The sequence below is a fragment of the Trachypithecus francoisi genome, unplaced genomic scaffold (genome assembly GCF_009764315.1).
Source record: "Trachypithecus francoisi isolate TF-2019V2 unplaced genomic scaffold, Tfra_2.0 Lachesis_group10, whole genome shotgun sequence".
Lineage (NCBI taxonomy): Eukaryota > Metazoa > Chordata > Mammalia > Primates > Cercopithecidae > Trachypithecus > Trachypithecus francoisi.
In genome coordinates, this window is record NW_022681455.1 from 28000177 (window position 1) to 28020845 (window position 20669).

The window sequence follows — 20669 nt, forward strand, 5'->3', positions numbered from 1 at the left end:
TAATTTCTGTTAAGTTGGCTGCTGGGGTCATATATAGGTAAAATTACTGGCTCTACAGTGATTTTCCTCACTTATAAATATAATTTGTAGTAATTTCTATATTATTCTTTTCCTCTTAATGCATGGTGATAATTACTTCCCTGTTACATACGTCTTTTTCGTTTGTTTGTTTGAGACAGAGCCTCGCTCTGTTGCCCAGGCTGGAGTTCAGTGGCGCAATCTTGGCTCACTGCAACCTCTGTCTCCTGGGTTCAAGTGATTCTCCTGCCTTAGCCTCCCGAGTAGCTGGGATTACAGGCATATGCCACCACGCCCAGCTAACTTTTGTAATTTTAGTAGAGACGGGGTTTCACCATGTTGACCAGGCTGGTATTGAACTCCTGACCTAAAGTGATCTGCCCACCTCGGCCTCCCAAAGTACTGGGATTACAGGCATCAGCCATCACTCCTGGCCTACATATATCTTACTGTCTTATTCAACGATACAACTTCCTGATAAAATGAGGCTGATTTTCACCCCTATTTTGCCGGTAAGGAAACTGGTATAATGAGTGTTGCTGACTTGTTTGTGATCACACAGTGGCCAAAATGGCATTTGTTTCTTTGTGGTGATCTCACAAAGGTCAAGATGACTTTAAATCCTCAGTTTTGGCTGTTTTTTTTTTTTTTTAAACCAAGGAACCAGGTTCTAGCTCCTATGTTTGTTCATTGCATGGAGAGGAACAGGAAGATCTGGAGGCCACTGAATGGGAGGTTAGATCCATTTATTTGATTAAGCCTTTAGGTTTTCTCATCTCCTTTCCTTCCTGCAGCACAATTCTCTTAAATGGCAAAATCTTATTTTAAAATTCTCAGTCTGTAGTCTTCTTGTCCACACAGAAAATGAGATTCCAGGTCAACACATTTGATAGTTTGAACTGTGCCAACTGCTCCAATATTTGAGTACATCTTTTGGGGCTGTGGGAATTTAGTGTTGTAGGCGTCAAGTGGGGTTCGTTCCCAGAATTTGGAAAGACTATAGAAATATAACCTGGTTGGCCAGGTGCGGTGACTCATACCTTTAACCCCACCAATTTGGGAGGCTGAGGCGGGTGGATCACCTGACGTCAGGAGCTCGAGACGAGCCTGGCCAACATAGCAAAACCCCGTCTCTACTAAACATTTTTTAAAAAGTAGGCGTGATCAAGACCATCCTGGCTAACACGGTGAAACCCCGTCTCTACTAAAAAATACAAAAATCTAGCCGGGCGAGGTGGCGGGCGCCTGTAGTCCCAGCTACTCGGGAGGCTGAGGCAGGAGAATGGCGTAAACTCGGGAGGCGGAGCTTGCAGTGAGCTGAGATCCGGCCACTGCACTCCAGCCTGGGCGACAGAGCGAGACTCCGTCTCAAAAAAAAAAAAAAAAAAGTAGACACAAGTTTTAAAATTTTAAAGTTTTTAAATTTTTAAAAAACTAGGCCTGTAATTCCAGCTACTTGGGATACTTGGGAGGCTGAAGCAGGAGAATCTCTTGAACCCGAGAGGTGGAGGTTGCAATGCACCGAGATCACACCATTGCACTCCAGGGCGACAGAGTAAGACTTTATCTCAAAAGAAAAAAAAAAAGAGAAATATAACCTGGCCATAATATAAGCATAAATAAAATAGATGACATTCTCTCAAAGCTTTTCTTAGCCTCTTATGTTTCTCAGATGTTAAATAATCGGCCCAGGCGTGGTGGCTCACGCGTGTAATCCTAGCACTTTGGGAGGCCGAGGTGGGTGGATTATCTGAGGTCAGGAGTTTAAGACCAGCCCCGCCAACATGGTGAAACTCCATCTCTACTAAAAATACAAAAAATTAGCCGAGTACAGTGGCACGCACCTGTAATCCCAGCTACTCGGGAGGCTGAAGCAGGAGAATTGCTTGAACTTGGGAGGCAGAGGTTGCATGGATCGTGCCACTGCACTCCAGCCTGGGCAACAGATCTCAAAAAAAAGGAAATAGTCAAATGCAAAATAATACAAAGTAAAATTCCAGCAATTTAATGACAGATATTGAAGCCGCCTTTGCAAAATTATGACTGAGACAGTGAAAGAGATGGAATTTAACCAACTCCATCTTGCTTCTAACCTCCAAGCCATCCTCGTTCACTACTGGGTGTAGGCTGAACTAACTTTGGGAGAAACTTAGTTTGTAGTTTACAGTTTAAGCAAAGATGGTAACAGCCCTTTCCCAAAGCAGACCTCCTTCTTGCCTTGGGACTGGATTGCCTTTGTAGGACTAACATTAGCCACAAGATTAGAAATTACGGTTTAGGAGTCATGCAACTGGAGGCCACCAGATTCTGACCCTCCCTAACTGCTCCTAAGATCAGTGCTTGAGATTTTTTGCAGACCCTGCACTGGAAGGGTCAGATAGCACCACCCAGATCTATTAACTGGCTTATCTGATCTTGTGGCCCCAACCCAGGAACTGATTCAGCACAAGAAGAGAGCTTCAACTCCCTATGATTTAATCTCTGACCATTCAGCACTCCTGGCTCACTGGCTTCTCCCCGCCTTCCCCCCCACCCTCCACCAAGTTATCCTTAAAAATTCTGCTTCCCAAATGCCCGAGAAGACTGATTTGAGTAATAAAACTCCAGTCTCCTGCACAGCCAGCTATGTGTGAATTACTCTTTCTCTCTTGCAATTCCCCTGTCTTGATGAATCAGCTCTGTCTAGGCAGCAGGCAAGGTTAACCCCTTGGGCAGTTACAATATATACATGGGAAAGTGGTTGGCCTGCTTGGAATTGGAACAAAGGCAAACTGAGCATGATGATTGTTAATGAGTTGTAGCCCAAAACCAACCAAGGAAGGATTATTAGTTCATGCTAGATTGCCAGCGTGGCTGTTTAAGACAAAAGTAAGAGAGACAAGTTTTAATCCCATTCAAAATTATGAAACTGTTCCTTAGTAACCAGGCTGTTTCATTTACTTTGATTCGTTCCTTACTAAAGCAATTTCTGATTAACAATTTATGGTCAGTTCTAAGTCTAGGCACATCTTCCACTATAATTAACACAATGAGTTCTAGTTTTACTATTTTCTTATAAGTTTTGTTGTTGTGAATATATCCCTTAGATGCAAACTTCCCAATAAAATCTCTACTTGAAAAGGCCGAGTGCAGTGGCTTACACCTGTAATCCCATCAGTTTGGGAGGCCAAGGCAGACAGATCACCTGAACTCAGGAGTTTGAGATCAGCCTGGCCAACATGGTGAAACCCCATCTCTACTAAAAATACAAAAATTAGCTGGGCATGGTGGTGTGCGCCTGTACTCCCAGCTACTTGGGGACGGAGGCATGAGAATCACTTGAACCTGGGAGGTGGAGGTAGCAGTGAGCCGGGATTGCACCACTGCACTCCAGCCTGGGTGACAGAGCGAGACTCCATCTCAAATAAATGAATAAATAAATAAATAAAATCCTTGCTTGAAGCATTCCATCAGTATATCCAGGTTATAACAACCGAGGCTCATGGAAACATTGCAGAGGAAGACAGGCTAGGGAGAATGTCAGGTTTGCAGGACCTTCTTTGGTATGTTACGAATGTGTCCACCAAAATTAATGTGTTGGAAACTTAAGCCCCAGTGCAACAAGGTTGGGAGGTGGAGTCTTTTGGAAAATGTTTAAGTCATGAGGGCTCTGCTTTCAGGAATGAATTAATGCTGTTATAAAAGGGCTTGACAGAGGAAGGGAGTTCATACCTTTTTGCCCTTCTGCCATGGGAAGACAGTGTTAACCCCCCACAACCCTCCCCTAAAGACACAGGACACAAGGTGCCAATTTGGAAGCAGAGACCTGAACTTCACCAGCCATGGAACCTTCTGGGACCTGAATCTTGTACTCCCAGCCTCCAGAACTGTGAGAAAAATCATTTTTCTTTTTTTTGAGACGTGAAGGGGTGGACTGCCCCTCCACACCTGTTGGCATTTCTCATCAGGTGAAACAAGAGACTTGAGAAAAGAGACACAGAGATAAACTATAGAGAAAGAAGGCCGGGCGCGGTGGCTCAAGCCTGTAATCCCAGCACTTTGGGAGGCCGAGGCGGGCGGATCATGAGGTCAGGAGATCGAGACCATCTTGGCTAACACGGTGAAACCCCGTCTCTACTAAAAATACAAAAAACTAGCTGGGCGAGGTGACAGGTGCCTGTAGTCCCAGCTACTGGGGAGGCTGAGGCAGGAGAATGGCATAAACCCAGGAGGCGGAGCTTGCAGTGAGCTGAGATCGTGCCACTGCACTCCAGCCTGGGTGACAGAGCAAGACTCCGTCTCAAAAAAAAATGAAAAATAAAAAATAAAATAAAAATATACACCATGGAATATTATGCAGCCATAAAAAAGGATGAGTTTGCATCCTTTGTAGGGACATGGATGCAGCTGGAAACCATCATTCTTAGCAAACTATCACAAGAACAGAAAACCAAACACCGCATGTTCTCACTCATAGGTGGGAACTGAACAATGACATCACTTGGACTCGGGAAGGGGAACATCACACATCGGGGCCTATCATGGGGAAGGGGGAGGGGGGAGGGATTGCACTGGGAGTTATACCTGATATAAATGATGAATTGATGGGTGCTGACGAGTTGATGGGTGCAGCACACCAACATGGCACAAGTATACATATGTAAAAAACCTGCACGTTATGCACATGTACCCTAGAACTTAAAGTATAATAAAAAAAAAATTAAAAAAATAAATAAATATAAAGAAAAAGTGGGTCCAGGGGACCAGTGCTCAGCATATGGAGGACCCAGGCCGGTACCAGTCTCTGACTTCCCTCAGTATGTATCGATCATTATCTTTACCATCTCGGAAAGGGGGAAGTGGCAGGACAGTAGGGTCATAGTAGGGAGAAGGTCAGCAAGAAGACATATGAATAAAGATCTCTGTGTGATGAATAAGTTTAAGGAAAAGTGCTGTACTTTGATGTCTATATATGCAAACATCTCCATAAACATTTTCAGTGCATAAAGAGCAGCATTGCTGCTAGCACGTCCCACTTCCAGCCCTAAGGCTGGTTTTCTCCTATCTCAGTAAATAGAACATACAATCGGGTTTTACACTGAGACATTCCATTGCCCAGGGATGGGCAGGAGACAGATGCCTTCCTCTATCTCAACTGCAAAGAGGCCCTCCTTCCTCTTTTACTAATCCTCCTGAGCACAGACCCTTTATGGGTGTCAGGGTAGGGGGACGATCAGGTCTTTCCCTTCCCATGAGGCCATATTTTAGACTATCACATGGGCAGAAACCTTGGACAATTACCTAGCTTTCCTAGGCAGAGGTCCCTGCAGCCTTCCACAGTGTTTGTGTCCCTGGGTACTTGAGATTAGAGAATGGTGATGACTTTTAACAAGCATACTGCCTTCAGGCACTTGTTTAACAAAGCACATCCCACACAGCCCCAAATCCCTTAAACCTTGAGTCACCACAGCACATGTCTCTGCAAGCACAGGGTTGGGGGTAGGGTTACAGATTAACAGCATCTTAAGGCAGAATAATTTTTGTTAGTACAGAACAAAATGGAGTCTCTTCTGTCTACTTCTTTCTACATAGACACAGTAACAGTCTGATGTCTCTTTCTCTTTCCCACAGAGATGGAGTCTCGCTCTGTTGCCCAGGCTGGAGTGCAGTGGCGCGATCTCGGGTCACTGTAAGCTCCGCCTCCTGGGTTCACGCCATTCTCCTGCCTCGACCTCCAGAGTAGCTGGGACTACAGGCTCCCGCCGCCACGCCTGACTAATTTTTTTTTTTTTTTAAATAGAGATGGGGTGTCGCTGTGTTAGCCAGGATAGTCTCGATCTCCTGACTTCATGATCCACCCGCCTTGGCCTCCCAAAGTGCTGGGATTACAGGCGTGAGTCAACCCGCCCGGCAGAGAAAAATAAATTTCTTTATAAATTACTCCATCTCAGATATTCTGTTATAGCAGCACAAATGTACTGACATTGCTTAAGGTTTTCTAGCCTTAAATGCTATGATTATTCAATTATAGCTTGTATCTTGTAAATTTGTTCTGAGACAGGCTGAAGAGTAAGTTCTTACAGGGGAACATGAGGTTGTAATGAAAAAAATCAATTTAGAAGAAAGCTTTTATGAAACAAGTTGAGGACTGTACCTACGTTAAACATGAAAATAACAACAACAAAAAAAACAAAACCCTTATTTCTGACAATAAACCAAAATGTTCATTTGAGAGAAGGATTGCCTAGAGGGTAGACAATAAAACCCTGTTGAAGGATATGTATGCTCTCTTATTCTCTTGTCATGAAATAAAATCCTCTTCCAGTCTTTTTCTGTTTCCTCATGTCAAATATCCATTCAGGCCTATTATTTCTTATAATTTAATACCTACTAATAAAATTTCAGAACATAGCCTCGCAAATTTTTTTTTTTTTTTTTTTTTTTTTTTTGAGACAGGATCTAGCACTGTCGCCCAGGCTAGAGTACAGTAGCTCAATCTAGGCTCACTGCAACCTCCACCTCCCGGGTTCAAGTGATCCTCCTGCCTCAGCCTCCCGAGTAGCTGGGATTACAGACACCCGCCACCATGCCTGCCTAATTAAGAAAAAACTTTTAGTAGAGAAGGTGTTTTACCATGTTGTATTGGGCAGGCTGGTCTCGAACTCCTAGCCTCAAGTGATCCACCCGCCTTGGCCTCCCAAAGTGCTGGGAATAAGGGCATGAGTCACCGCGCCTGGCTATAAATTTTTGTTTTTTTGTTTGAGACGGAATTTCGCTCTTGCTGCCCAGGCTGGAGTGTAATGGCGCCATCTCGGCTCACCACAACCTCCGCCTCCCTGGTTCAAGCGATTCTCCTGACTCAGCCTCCCGACTAGCTGGAATCGCAGGCATGCACCACCATGCCCAGCTAATTTTGTATTTTAAGTAGAGAGGAGGTTTCCCCATGTGGTCAGGCTGGTCTCAGACTCACAACCTCAGGTGATCTGCCCGCCTCGGCCTCTCAAAGTGCTGGAATTACAGGCGTGAGACACCGTGCTTGGCCCTATAAAATCCTAATGAACAAAATCATTCACAAAAAAAAAAAAAAAAAAAAAAAGTAAGGTCATGGTCTCTTCACAAAGATAGTCAAAGGATGTGATCTGATGTGTTAGATTTTCTCTTTCCTGTTCAATATGAGGTTTTGCATCTTAGTTTGTTTGGGCCACTGTAACGAAATATATTAAACTAGGTGACTAACAAGTAACAGGAATTTACTTCTTACAGTTCTAAAGGCTAGGAAGTCTAAGATCAAGGAGACGCCATATTCTAGGTCTAATGAGGCTCACTCTCTGCTTCACAGATAGCGTCTTCTTGCAACTTCATATGGTATAGGGAGTGAACAAGCTCCCTCTTATAGGGGTACTAATCCCATTCATGAGGGTGACATCTTTATGACCTATTCACCTCCCAAAGGCCCCACCTCTTCATACCACCACATTGGGGATTATGCTTCAACATAACTATTTGGTTTTTTTTGTTTTCAACATAAATATTTAGAGGTAACTGATTTGTTTTTCTAAGACCACCAGAGCGAGCACAAAAGCACCAGCGAGTAGGCAAGGCTAGGAGCAAAACTGCAAATTTATTTTTTGGTCACCTAGCTTCAGGGAAGAAGGTGTGGAGAGTGAGGTCTGTCGGCCTCCGGCAAAGGAGGCCGAGAGAGTCACCCAGTGGAGCTCTCGGACGAAGTTCCTGATGCAGTCCCGACAGGAGTGGGGACTGAGGAAGTTCCCGCTGCGCGCCTGCCGAGAGCGGCTTTTCTAGGAGTGGGAGGGCAATAGGCGGGACACGGGCGTGTCGGGGGGGGCGTTCCGTAGGTGCAGCCAGGTAAATCTCGGTCTCTTCGGATTGACCTCACCTGGCACAGGCAGGCTTGATCTGCACCTTCCCGGACGCCAGCTACATTTTCGCTTGCGCGGGAAAAGTTGGTGATGAAGAACCCGGAAGTGCGCCATCTTGTCTCCGTTCGTCCAAACAGTACCCATTCAGATCATAGTGGTACCAGTATCCAAAACTGCCACCAAATAGTTTGTTCTAAGTTAATATAATTGCAGAGCATCACTTAACTTGAAAAGGGTTTGTCCAACATCAGACACTGTTGAATATCCCATAGATACATATCCATTCAGTGTGCAATTTTGATTCATTGGCTTGTTTAGTTATCTGTTGTGATGGTAACAATGCTCTATTTGGGCTGGGCATGGTGGCTCACACCTGTAATCCCAGCACTTTGGGAGGCTGAGGCAGGCAGATCACCTTACGTCAGGAGTTCAAGACCAGCCTGGCCAACATGACGAAACCCTGTCTCTACTAAAAGTACAAAAATTAACTAGGCATGGTGTCACCTGCCTGTAATCCCAGCTACTCAGGAGGCTGAGGCAGGAGAATTGCTTGAACCCAGGAGACGGAGCTTGCAGTGAGCCCACATCACTCCATTGCACTCCAGCCTGGGCAACAAGAGTGAGACTCCGTCTCAAAAAAACAAAACAAAACTACAACAACCACAAAAAACGATGCTCTATTTGACATTTCTCTTTTTATTTATTTATTACTTATTTATTTATTTATTTATTTTGAGACGGAGTCTTGCTCTGTCACCCAGGCTGGAGTGCAGTGGCCGGATCTCAGCTCACTGCAAGCTCCGCCTCCCGGGTTCACGCCATTCTCCCGCCTCAGCCTCCTGAGTAGCTGGGACCACAGGCGCCCGCCACCTCGCCCGGCTAATTTTTTGTATTTTTAGTAGAGACGGGGTTTTGCCGTGTTAGCCAGGATGGTCTCGATCTCCTGACCTTGTGATCCGCCCGTCTCGGCCTCCCAAAGTGCTGGGATTACAGGCTTGAGCCACCGCGCCCAGCCGACATTTCTCTTTTTAACTGGTGATAAATACTTGTAAGAGTCTAAAAGGTACTAATAGTAATTTCTTTTGCTTTTTGTCCCACATGGTCGGACCAACAAAGAAAACTCTATGACTGCTGGATTAACAAATAACTTTAGAGTCTGCTCATTTAAACAACATTTATATAAATAGTGTTAAATTGGCATCTGGAATTGTGTGTATAGTATTTCAGAATCTCACTTAGTAAGTCCTTATCAGGTTACATCTAGTTGTTTTATCTTGAAGTCCTCATTTTGAGAAGACTGCCATGATACAGGAGGCCACTGGTGTAGCATAGTCACAGACTACTTGCCCAGCCCCATGGGTACTCTCTTCTGCCTACCCCTGACTTTAGCCACACCACAATATTTCTGCTTTTTTTTAAGGTGACACCCATTTTCTTATTGCCTAGAATGCTATTTGGCACTCTTCCCACTCCCACCCATAATATTATTTATTCTGTACTCCTTAGGCTTTTTATTCATATCTCTACTGTAGCATTTATCATCTTATAATGTGTGTTTTACTGATAATCAAATGAAGTGATTCTTTACACTATTTTTTTTTATGGGTGGACAATACCTACATACGATTCAAAATTCAAAGACCATAAAAAGGTTACAATGAAAAGATCATCCATCCATCCCTGTCTCTAGGACATCCAACTTTCTCTTTCCTCACAGGCCACCACTGTTAGCAATTTATCCAGTACCCTTCCAAAAATATTTTACATTTATACACACACAAAATTCTACTGCACATTATCCTGTATCTTGCTTTTCTTTGCATTTTACAGCAAATTTTGGAGATCATCCCATTATTAGTACCTGGAGAAGCTGTATACTATACACTGGTTATGAGAAAAGAGAAAGACCTTCTTATATTGTTTTATATTGTTTCACACTCAGTACCTGATTTAAGAAAAAACAAGGCAGTGAAACCAAAGACAGGCAGCCTGGCGCCAGGCCTAAAACAGGGCCTGGGTCTGTCTGGCCTAAACCTAATAGTTAAAAATCAACTCATAACTTACAAACCGATGTTATTAGTAGATTCTAGACATTGTATAGAAGAACACTGTGGAACTCCTTGCCCTGTTCTGTTTCTCTCTATCAGTGCATGAAACCCTTGTCACGTATCCCCTAGATTGCTCAATCAATCACGACCCTTTCATATGAAATCTTTAGTGTTATGAGCCCTTAAAAGGGACAGAAATTATGCACTCAGGGAGCTCAGATTTTAAGGCAGTAGCTTCCCGATGCTCCCAGCTGAATAAAGCCCTTCCTTCTACAACTCAGTGTCTGAGAGGTTTTGTCTGCGGCTGGTCCTGCTACAGTTATAAATAGGGATTTTGAAACCAGACTCTGGTTTTGAATCATGTTTTCACTACTTATTACCTGTTACCAACCTAAGTAACAAACATAGAGGCTCTCTAAAGAAAAATATATTTATTTGGGAATAAAGCATTGTAATGGGAATCCATATGCTACAAAGTATATGTGTATTCAGGGAGGTAAAGGAAGACAAAGGTTTTTAAAGAAAAAAACGAGGAGGGTTACAATAACAAGGGTGATGTCAGTTTAAAGTTGGGAAGGCAGTTGTTGGGCAAATGGTCTTGTAGAAGTATTTTTTTGTGTGTAAGGTTTTCACGGCCTGTCTTTATGGTTGCGGCTGTTACCGTCTTTTGTGATAGTTTCTGTTATTAGGCATACAAGCATGAGAACCTTCTCTTTACAGCCTTTCTTGGTTCTGTGTGTCAGGATTTTCTTAACATTAATGATTTCATTTTGACTGACAACTTTCCCATTGTACAATTTCACACTTTAGGCAATTTAGTCAAGCTCTCTGAACCCCCATTTTACGATCTGTAAAACAGGTATAAAAATAGTAATTTATCACAAAGTTGTTATGAAAGCTAAATGATTTAATGTATGTAGAGAGCTTTTTAGGACATTATCTGGCACATAATAAGCAATAAATAATTATGAAAAAGAGCCTTCTTATTTTTTACTAGATAGAATGATGTACAGTAATTTATTGCTAATCAGTCAAATTGCTTCTAGTCTTATACTACAAACAGTACTGCTGAAAACCCCTGTACATGTTATTTTGCATATTTTCAAAAATAGTAAATTCCTAGGGGTGAAATTTCTGATGTAAAGATAGGTGCATTTTAAAAATTTTGACAGGTATTACCAAATTTTCCTTTATGAAAGCACTACCAATTTGTGGGGCCACCAGCAATGATTGAGAATTAAGGTCTGGGAGACTTATTCAGGATTTCCCGTACCTATAGCAGAATACTATGACTGGCCCATGGTGAATAGCAGATGCTTAAAAAATGTTAGTAAATTTGATGGTAAATAGTATACGAAAAACAGTTGGGTTTGGGTGACAGCAAGAAAAACTTTTAAAAATCTACTTTGGCACTTTTTGCTAGCAGGTATTGACAATTAGGAGAAGGCAAAGTGTTAACTTTCACTGATCACTTTTTATTTATTTATTTTTTTGAGACAAGGCCTGGCTTTATCGCCCAGGCTAGAGTACAGTGGTGCGGATCTCAGCTCACTGCAACCTCCGCCTACCAGGCTCAAGCCATCCTCCCACATTAGCCTCCTAAGTAGCTGGGACAACAGGGGCGCTCCACGGCTTCTGGCTAATTTTTGTACTTTTTGCAGAGCCGGGGTTTTGCTATGTTGCCGAGGCTGGTTGCAAACTCCTGGGCTCAAGCGATCCGCCCGCCTCCACCTCCCACAGTGCTTGGACTACAGGCATAAGCCTACCGCACCCAGCCCAGTAGTTTCCAATTTAGTCTGAATGATTAAAAAGGCCACCCTTGCTTCCCTAGTGCTGTTTTTGGCTTTTACCTTGGGTCTTTTGTCGGGCCTTAAAATCATGTCAGCTTGCTCAACTGTGGGAAGGGATTGGGTAAAGGGGGCGCCACCGCAAGTTGCTGCGCCAACATCCAGGCGTCACCAAACGCACCGCCTGGCCGGGCGGTGTCAAACGCATCACTGGTCTCATCTTTTTAGAAACCTGTGGATGCTCAAGGCATTTCCGGTTAACGTGATCCCGGGTGCGCTTGACTTACACGGAACAAGCAAAACGCAAGACACTGCTAAGGACCTAGTTTATGCCCTCAAGCGCCAAGGTCGGACCCTCTATGGTGTTGGCAGCTATATGCACGGACCTCATGTATATTTCACTTGAAAAGGCTTTCAAAGAGCTTGATTAATTTAGCAGATAGACCAACAAAATGATTTATGACCCCTCGCCCCCAGCGTTAGGAAGAGCGAACCAGCTCTTCTTTAGATAATAGTGAGTGGCTCTGAAAAGAGCCTTTGGGTTTGACAAAGAGCTTGAGAATTTACTTGGAGCTGGTGTACTTGGTGACGGCCTTGGTGCCCTCCGACACGGCGTGCTTGGCTAGCTCCCCCGGAAGCAGCAGGCGCACGGCAGTCTGGATCTCCCTAGAGGTGATAGTAGAGCGCTTGTTGTAATGCGCAAGGCGAGAAGCCTCGCTCGCGATGCGCTCGAAGATGTCGTTCACGAAGGAGTTCATGATTCCCATGGCCTTAGAAGAGATGCCGGTGTCGGGGTGGACCTGCTTCAGCACCTTGTACACGTACACGGAGTAGCTCTCCTTGCGGCTGCGCTTGCGCTTCTTGCCATCCTTCTTCTGGGCTTTGGTCACCGCCTTCTTGGAGCCCTTCTTCGGGGCGGGAGCAGATTTGGCTGGCTCGGGCATAATGAAGTAATACTGGCAAGACGAAAACAAGAACTTGGTCTCCTCTTTTTATATAATAGTTTATGTGGACGAGGTAGGGGGAAGGTCTCTGCTGATTGGTGATTATCCGTGGATGACGTCAGATGCCAGTTTTGCCCAATCAAAATAGGTATCCTGCATAATTGAGTCCTATTGGTCTAAATAAAAATAAAACGTCAGCCAATCGAACAGCTTCCTTTTCGCGCCCAGTAGAGGCTATAAAAACTGCGTTTTTCTACTTTCGTCTGTCTTTTTTAACTGTACAGATACAGGCGTTTTGCCATGTCTGGGCGTGGTAAGCAGGGAGGCAAAGCTCGCGCCAAGGCCAAGACCCGCTCTTCTCGGGCCGGGCTTCAGTTTCCCGTGGGCCGAGTGCACCGCCTACTCCGCAAAGGCAACTATGCCGAGCGTGTCGGGGCTGGGGCGCCGGTGTACCTGGCGGCGGTGCTGGAGTACCTGACCGCCGAGATCCTGGAGCTGGCTGGCAACGCGGCCCGCGACAACAAGAAGACTCGCATCATCCCGCGTCACCTCCAGCTGGCTATCCGCAACGACGAGGAGCTCAACAAACTGCTGGGCAAAGTCACCATCGCACAGGGTGGTGTTCTGCCCAACATCCAGGCCGTGCTGCTGCCAAAGAAGACTGAGAGCCACCACAAGGCGAAGGGCAAGTAGAAGGTTGGATTAGTTTGCAGCAACTCAATCCCAACGGAACCAAAGGCTCTTTTCAGAGCCACCTACAATTTTGTGGAAGAACTGAGCACTACTTTTAATATGATTTCTCGTCTTTGCCTACTTCTAAACCACTCCAAAGGTTAACGTACATCAGTCTTCGGTGACTTGGTTAGGTAGTGGCAATCTCATTAGCTTTTTAAAGAGCGTGGATAACGTTAAAAGTATTAAACCGCCTTCATCTTAAGCTTAACACAAGAAGATTTGGTTTTTCTTAAGTTGGTATTATCCAAGTATATTCTGTGTGGTTCACTGTAGGGTTTTACTGTCACTCCACCATTTTTAGATTGTTGGAAGCAAACACGACTGCTTTGGGGCCAAATGCATTCTTAGTAAATGACAAACTGAGCATTCGACGTTTAATCTAAATCTAGATCAACGACTTGGATTCTTTATTTCTGAGAAAGATCTCTCGAATCAGAATAATTAGATTGTACTTGGACATTAATGATTGAGAGAATAATTTCTAATTAGATTAATTAGAACAGTTAATTATGGTGCCAGGTAGTTGCCTTTGAAGCATTTTCTGAAAATTCATTGAAATTAAAATTTCCCGAGCTTTCTCACCCCCAGCCACACAAATTGATTTCTTAGTATAGACTATTAATTTGTTTCAGCATGGTAAATCCCACTTTTAAAATATCTGACTTGATGTTTTTTATCTGATTTAATAAATCAGATCTGGATGTACGAATGGAATAGATACTTAAGAGAAAATGAATTACGTTTCTAGAGTATTGGAAAAATAAGTTAAGCTGTAATGGAATTACTTTAATCTGAACGCGAAAAGCTCACGTAAGGTTGTTTGACATTTTTAGGCCTTGAATTTCTCACATGCGAATCCGCTTTTCTTGGTTAAAAAAATACAAAAGTTTTAAAAATTTAAGTGGTCAAAAAATAGACAATTGAGGGGAGAGGTGTATATATGGCTGTCTTGTCCAGTATTGTAGCCACTAGTCAATTGTAGAGTGATCATTGGAAATTTCATAGCATGAATTTTATATAAAATACACATTGCATTTGGAAAACTCAGTGCCAAAAAGCGTTAAATACCTAACAATTTTAATTTTGATAACATTACTGAAATATGTTGGCCATATTTGATTAAGCAAAATATTAAAAGTTAATCTTTTCTTGCTTTGTTCTAATGTTGCTCCTAAATGTAAATTACTTATATTGCTCTCATTTATTTCCACTGGAAATCGCTGGTATAGTGAACAACTATAAAGCGAAAATAGAAAATAAAATATGGAGGCCGTGAACTGCTAAGACTCTCAGAGGGATTGGTGGGCAACAAAAATTTGAGTCCTTGGCCAATCCGGTTACTGTTGGGTAGGCCTTCAGCATACTTTTTGTCCAATCAGCTTCAGACTCTCACTATAAATAAGCGGCTAGCTTTCTCTTTGTCCTTCAGTGAATCTAGTTCTGAAGGAATGGCGCGTACGAAGCAGACTGCTCGCAAGTCCACCGGCGGCAAGGCTCCGCGCAAGCAACTGGCTACGAAGGCGGCTCGGAAGAGCGCTCCGGCCACCGGCGGCGTCAAGAAGCCCCATCGCTACCGGCCTGGTACAGTGGCTCTCCGCGAGATCCGCCGCTACCAGAAGTCCACCGAGCTGCTGATCAGAAAGTTGCCTTTTCAGCGTCTGGTGCGAGAGATCGCGCAGGACTTTAAGACTGACCTGCGCTTTCAGAGCTCGGCGGTGATGGCGCTGCAAGAGGCTTGCGAGGCCTACCTGGTGGGGCTCTTTGAGGACACCAACCTATGCGCCATCCACGCCAAGAGGGTGACTATCATGCCCAAGGATATCCAGCTCGCACGTCGCATCCGCGGCGAGAGGGCTTGAGTCTCAAGGACTCAGATTACATACCCAAAGGCTCTTTTCAGAGCCACCCACGTGCTCGCTGAAAAGATCTGTTTATCTGAGAAATTCTTCCTAGTACTTGTTTTGCCTATAGCAGATAGAGTCCGTTTCCAGACGTTATACAATCTGTTTTGTAAGGCTCAGCCTATCCCTGTTAAAATGCTAATTTTGTAAATCTTAACATTTAATAATCCGGGAGCTTTCCGCAATCATTGGGTGTAGCCAAAAGTTCCCTCATGTGTTACCCGCCCACTCCGCAGCCCGCTTTTGGCCGGATGGTGGTTCTAATTTTCTGCCAGCCTATGCTGTAGTGTGTGTATATTTCTTGGCAACACGCCAAGAATAAAACTAAGGTTGAATTGAAGTTGGAAAAATTCAGGGTAATGTAGCTCATGCTGGCTAAAGTGAAAACATTCCCCTCCCCCGCCCCCCGTTTCCTAAGCAGTGTTGTTTTTGAAATTTTCAAGTCGCATTTTGGGCCTGTTTAAACCACTTAAGTATGTAGTTAATGACAGGTGGTTTGGGGATTAAAAGTCTTCTGGAGAAAGCCCGCCAGAGAAAATTCCCTTTGAAGCCCCATGTAAAAATATATGTGTGAGAGAGTGTTTTATCTGACTTCTGACAGTGGCTAAAACTGAACTGTCCGGAGTATCCAAAATTAAGACTGCCTTGTAGAGAATCCTGTGATAATTTTTTTGAGCACAGGATAAAATACTTGAGTCTTACTTAAATGTTACCTTCTCATTGAGGCTTCTCATTGATACTAAATAAAATCTGTATAATCCCCACCTAATTTTTTCACCCTAGAATTTGTCACTATATGCTGTACAATAGTTTGCTGATCTATTGCCTGTGTGTTCTAAAATACGGGCTCATGAGAGGAGGAACTTTTGTTTACTCGCATATCTCCAGTAATATAGGAGCTTTTGATCAGTATTTGTTGGATAAAAGAATGAATGCATGGCTATATAATAGTAAGGAAAGATAACCACATGGAAAATCTCAAATGAAAGAAATACATCAGCTTGCTAGATGTGCTGAAATCAGCTTCTTGTGGGCCATGAAAACCCTTACCTCATCTATTCTTGTATTTAGAATGCTACATTTCTATAACTTTTCTTCTGTGAGCTCTCTAGCGTTCTTACAAGTATTCAAGACTTTCCCTGGCAAGTTGGCTTGTGTATGTGTGTTATCTCTGTCTCTCCTCAGCTTAGCTTGTGAAGGATGTAAGTGGAAAGATCATAGTATTTTTACACTGAGTTTTAAAAAGCAGTTTTAACTCCCTATCTTGTTTCAGTTGGCTATTTATGTATCTTCAGTTATTAGAATTGGCTACATTCTTAATACACTTTTTTGGAAATTCGATATCCAGATCACTACTGCAACATTCACAATCTGCTCATCCACATCTTCTTGTGTGTGGGTTCATGATACCATTATTTCCACATATATGGAATTTAGAACGATAAGTAATTTATGATTAATATTTTACAAATTAAAATAATGCTTTAATATTTTTAATTGGAATCAACACCCTAAGCAAAACAAAATAGAGTGTTTCCCTCTCGGAAATTAGCTTTCTTCTGGAAAGGAAGATACACTATTTTGGAGGGAAGCAATGCCTCTCAGACACTTAGTGGGGCCAACTGCTAAACCGATGGGTATTGTTGAGTGTGTAAGTAGTGCATTCCTTCTTTCTGTTCTGGGAAACTAACAGCTAGTAATAAGTCAGGAAGGGCTCACTAATCAATACTCTTGCCGACTGGGTAGGGCATCCTCTCCTGGAGATATGCAGCCATTATACTCCCAGTTAAATTTCCAGTTATGATTACATGAGGAATTATTTATTCAGGGGACAGTGAGTAGTTCTAGTTATGTGGAAATGAATACTCTATGTCTTTTCAAAACACTCCATGCACTGAATTACAATAGTCTGAACCATCCAACTAAGCTCGTTTGTCAGGAGGTCATGACCAGCCTGACCAACATGGTAAAACCCCGTCTTTACTAAAAACACAAAAAATTTAGCCAGGTGTGGTGGCATGTGCCTGTAGTCCCAGCTATTCAGGAGGCTGAGGCAAGAGAATCGCTTGAACCCGGGAGGTGGAGGTTGCTGTGAGCCGAGATTGCGCCACTGCCGTCCAGCCTGGGCGACATAGGGAGACTGCATCTCAAAAACGCAAAACAAACAAACAAAAAATAAATTTAAAAAAGGACATAATTCTTGTGTCTGAATTTCCTGAGATGGCAAAACTCATAAGTGGCATAACAATCCTTTTCAAGGCCCCAAATAAAAGGACCTTGACATGCCCATACAGAAATATGGACAACAGGCCGGGAGTGGTGGCTCATGCCTGTAATCCAAGCACTTTGGGAGGCCGAGACGGGTGGATCGCTTGAGTCCAGGAGTTGGAAATCAGCCTGAGCAATGTGGCGAAACCCCATCTCTCCAAAAAATAAAAAAATTAGGCGGGCGTGGTGGTGTGCGCCTGTAGTTCCAGATACTCCGGAGGCTGCGGTGGGAGAATCGCTTGTGCCCAGAAGTCGAAGGTTGCAATGAACCGAGATCGTATCACTGTCCTCCAGCCTGGGTGACAAAGCGAGACCCTGTCTTAAAAAAAGAAAAAAAGAAAAAAACAGATAACTCGGGGAACTGACCTCACTATTCTCAAAATAGCCTTTGGCTTTTCTCAGAAGAGATATTTTTCCCGAATGTAGGTATTCACCTATTAGTGCTCTTGGAATCAATAAGTATTCAGAACCATCCTTACTATCAGTCATCACCACCTTCGACTACTATGCTTGACCATCCCGCAGTTACTAAGTATTTAACTCACTAATTGTAACAGTGTTTACAGGATACATTTGTAACATAACACTCAGGTACAAAAAGGTTAATTACATACAGAATTAAACAGAAAAATATCAGAGCACATACAATGAAGTTAACTATTATTTTTTAACGTGTTATTTCAGCAGTACCCTAACATATGTACATGTAATTATTGGGTCATTACAGAATATGTGTATGTTTGAAAGACCCTTAATCGGAAGGCTTCTAAGGCCAGTTTTCTTTTTTATTCCAAACACTTGTAAGTGCAAAAATTAAAAATAGAAAACAAAATAAAACATAACAAATGTATACATTGGTAAACATAAAACTGCATGTTTTTGTTTAAATATACCCATTGAGTAGCTCCTTTCCTAGAGACCAGGAAATAGGGCTGAGGACTCTACCCTATTTTCAATCTAGAGACTATGAAACTGTAGAGAAATATGTCTAGTAGCAATCCATATACTTTTCCTAGTAAGCATATTAAAAACTGAATACTATACTACATTCCTTACAGCCCAGTTTCCCAGAATCATAAATAAAATCCCACCAGTATCTAATATGTAACTCCCAGTTAAGATGCTGATTTTTGTCGAAGTTGTGTCCCAGTAAAATGCCTTTAAGATACTACAAACTGGCCTGGCAGTGGCTCACGCCTGTTAATCCCAGCACTTTGGGAGGCCTAGGCGAGTGGATTACCTGAGGTCATGAGTCCGAGACCAACCTGGCCACCAAGGCAAAACCCCTGAAAATAGATGTTAGCAAAGGTACCTTGTTATTATCTACATTAAGGAGTTAAAAAAAAAATTTTTAATTCTGACAACGTACACAGAGGTTAAAAATTAAAACCGAAACGCCATGAGTGTGTTGTCTAGTGGTGAAGCAGCTGAAAACGGACTCGTGTCATCTTTTTATGATTATTAAAGTGGCTCTGAAAAGAGCCTTTGTTTCTATGCGCTTTTCAACTCGGTCTTTACTTAGTCTTGTGGTGGCTCTCAGTTTTCTTTGGCAGCAGCACGGCCTGAATGTTGGGCAGAACACCACCCTGTGCGATGGTGACTTTGCCCAGCAGTTTGTTGAGCTCCTCGTCGTTGCGGATAGCCAGCTGGAGGTGACGCGGGATGATGCGAGTCTTCTTGTTGTCGCGGGCCGCGTTGCCAGCCAGCTCCAGGATCTCGGCGGTCAGGTACTCCAGCACCGCCGCCAGGTACACCGGCGCCCCAGCCCCGACACGCTCGGCATAGTTGCCTTTGCGGAGTAGGCGGTGCACTCGGCCCACGGGAAACTGAAGCCCGGCCCGAGAAGAGCGGGTCTTGGCCTTGGCGCGAGCTTTGCCTCCCTGCTTACCACGCCCAGACATGGCAAAAGGCCTATATCTATACAGTTAGAAAGGACAGACGAAAGTAGAAAAACGCAGTTTTTATAGCCTCTACTGGGCGCGAAAAGGAAGCTGTTCGATTGGCTGACGTTTTATTTTTATTTAGACCAATAGGACTCAATTATGCAGGATACCTATTTTGATTGGGCAAAACTGGCATCTGACGTCATCCACGGATAATCACCAATAAGCAGTGACCTATTCTACTCCTAATTTGCATAATAGCGTTTAAATAAAGAGGACGAAACAACCCTAGGATTGTTGTCTTCTGTTTTTCACCATGCCTGAACCACTAAAATCTGCTCCAGCCCCTAAAAAGGGCTCCAAGAAGGCTATTAACAAGGCTCAGAAGAAGGATGGAAAGAAGCGAAAACGCAGCCGCAAGGAAAGCTACTCCGTGTACGTGTACAAAGTGCTGAAGCAAGTCCACCCCGACACCGGCATTTCCTCCAAGGCTATGGGGATTATGAACTCCTTCGTCAACGACATCTTCGAGCGTATCGCCGGAGAAGCGTCACGCCTGGCGCATTATAACAAGCGCTCGACCATCACTTCGAGGGAGATTCAGACGGCCGTGCGCTTACTGCTGCCCGGGGAGTTGGCAAAGCATGCCGTGTCCGAGGGCACCAAGGCCGTCACCAAGTATACCAGCTCCAAGTGAGCCCCTCGCTGCAGTTACAGGTCCGCTCTGACCCACACTCCAAAGGCTCTTTTCAGAGCCGTCCACGTTTCTCAAGAAAGAGCCAGTTCACTGTTAGCTTGTCTCCCCTTAGGTACCCTTTGGGACTCGCTTCGTACATATAAATGTACACATACATGTGTTTTGTGTTTTTTGTTTTTGAGGTGGAGTCTCACTCTGTTGCCCAGCCTGGAGTGCAATGGCACGATTTGGGTTCACTGAAATCTCCACCTTCCGGGTTCAAGCGATTCTTCTGCCTCAGCCTCCCGAGTTGCTGGGACCACAGGCGTGTGGCACCATGCCCTGCTAATTTTTGTATTTTTAGTAGATAGGGAGTTTCGCCATGTTGGTCAGACAGGTCTCGAACTCCTGACCTTAGGTGATACATTTGCTTCCTCCCAAAGTGTTGGGATCACAGGTTTGAGCCCCTGCGCCTGGCCCAAAATATTTTAAAGAGGATTATTAGCAAGTATGAGTGACCGTGGCTTAGGGAAGACACAACCCCCAAGAC

The 20669-nt window shown here is 43.8% G+C and overlaps 5 protein-coding genes across 5 annotated transcripts; 3 read left to right on the forward strand and 2 right to left on the reverse strand.

The window, feature by feature from the left end:
• Positions 1-11642: 11642 nt before the first annotated feature.
• On the reverse strand, positions 11643-12742 carry LOC117086861 (histone H2B type 1-F/J/L). Its single transcript, XM_033216472.1, has one exon. The coding sequence runs from the start codon at positions 12654-12656 to the stop codon at positions 12276-12278; it is 381 nt and encodes a 126-aa protein (XP_033072363.1). The 5' UTR covers positions 12657-12742; the 3' UTR covers positions 11643-12275.
• A 134-nt stretch (positions 12743-12876) lies between these two features.
• On the forward strand, positions 12877-13504 carry LOC117086855 (histone H2A type 1). Its single transcript, XM_033216464.1, has one exon. The coding sequence runs from the start codon at positions 12957-12959 to the stop codon at positions 13347-13349; it is 393 nt and encodes a 130-aa protein (XP_033072355.1). The 5' UTR covers positions 12877-12956; the 3' UTR covers positions 13350-13504.
• Positions 13505-14708: 1204 nt separating this feature from the next.
• Positions 14709-16204, forward strand: LOC117086853 (histone H3.1). Its single transcript, XM_033216462.1, has one exon. The coding sequence runs from the start codon at positions 14840-14842 to the stop codon at positions 15248-15250; it is 411 nt and encodes a 136-aa protein (XP_033072353.1). The 5' UTR covers positions 14709-14839; the 3' UTR covers positions 15251-16204.
• A 2863-nt stretch (positions 16205-19067) lies between these two features.
• Positions 19068-19541, reverse strand: LOC117086856 (histone H2A type 1-J). The gene has a single exon (XM_033216465.1). It carries the CDS (start codon positions 19459-19461, stop codon positions 19075-19077), a length of 387 nt encoding a protein of 128 aa, XP_033072356.1. The 5' UTR covers positions 19462-19541; the 3' UTR covers positions 19068-19074.
• Positions 19542-19746: 205 nt separating this feature from the next.
• Positions 19747-20224, forward strand: LOC117086862 (histone H2B type 1-M). The gene has a single exon (XM_033216473.1). The coding sequence runs from the start codon at positions 19760-19762 to the stop codon at positions 20138-20140; it is 381 nt and encodes a 126-aa protein (XP_033072364.1). The 5' UTR covers positions 19747-19759; the 3' UTR covers positions 20141-20224.
• The last annotated feature ends 445 nt before the right edge of the window (positions 20225-20669 follow it).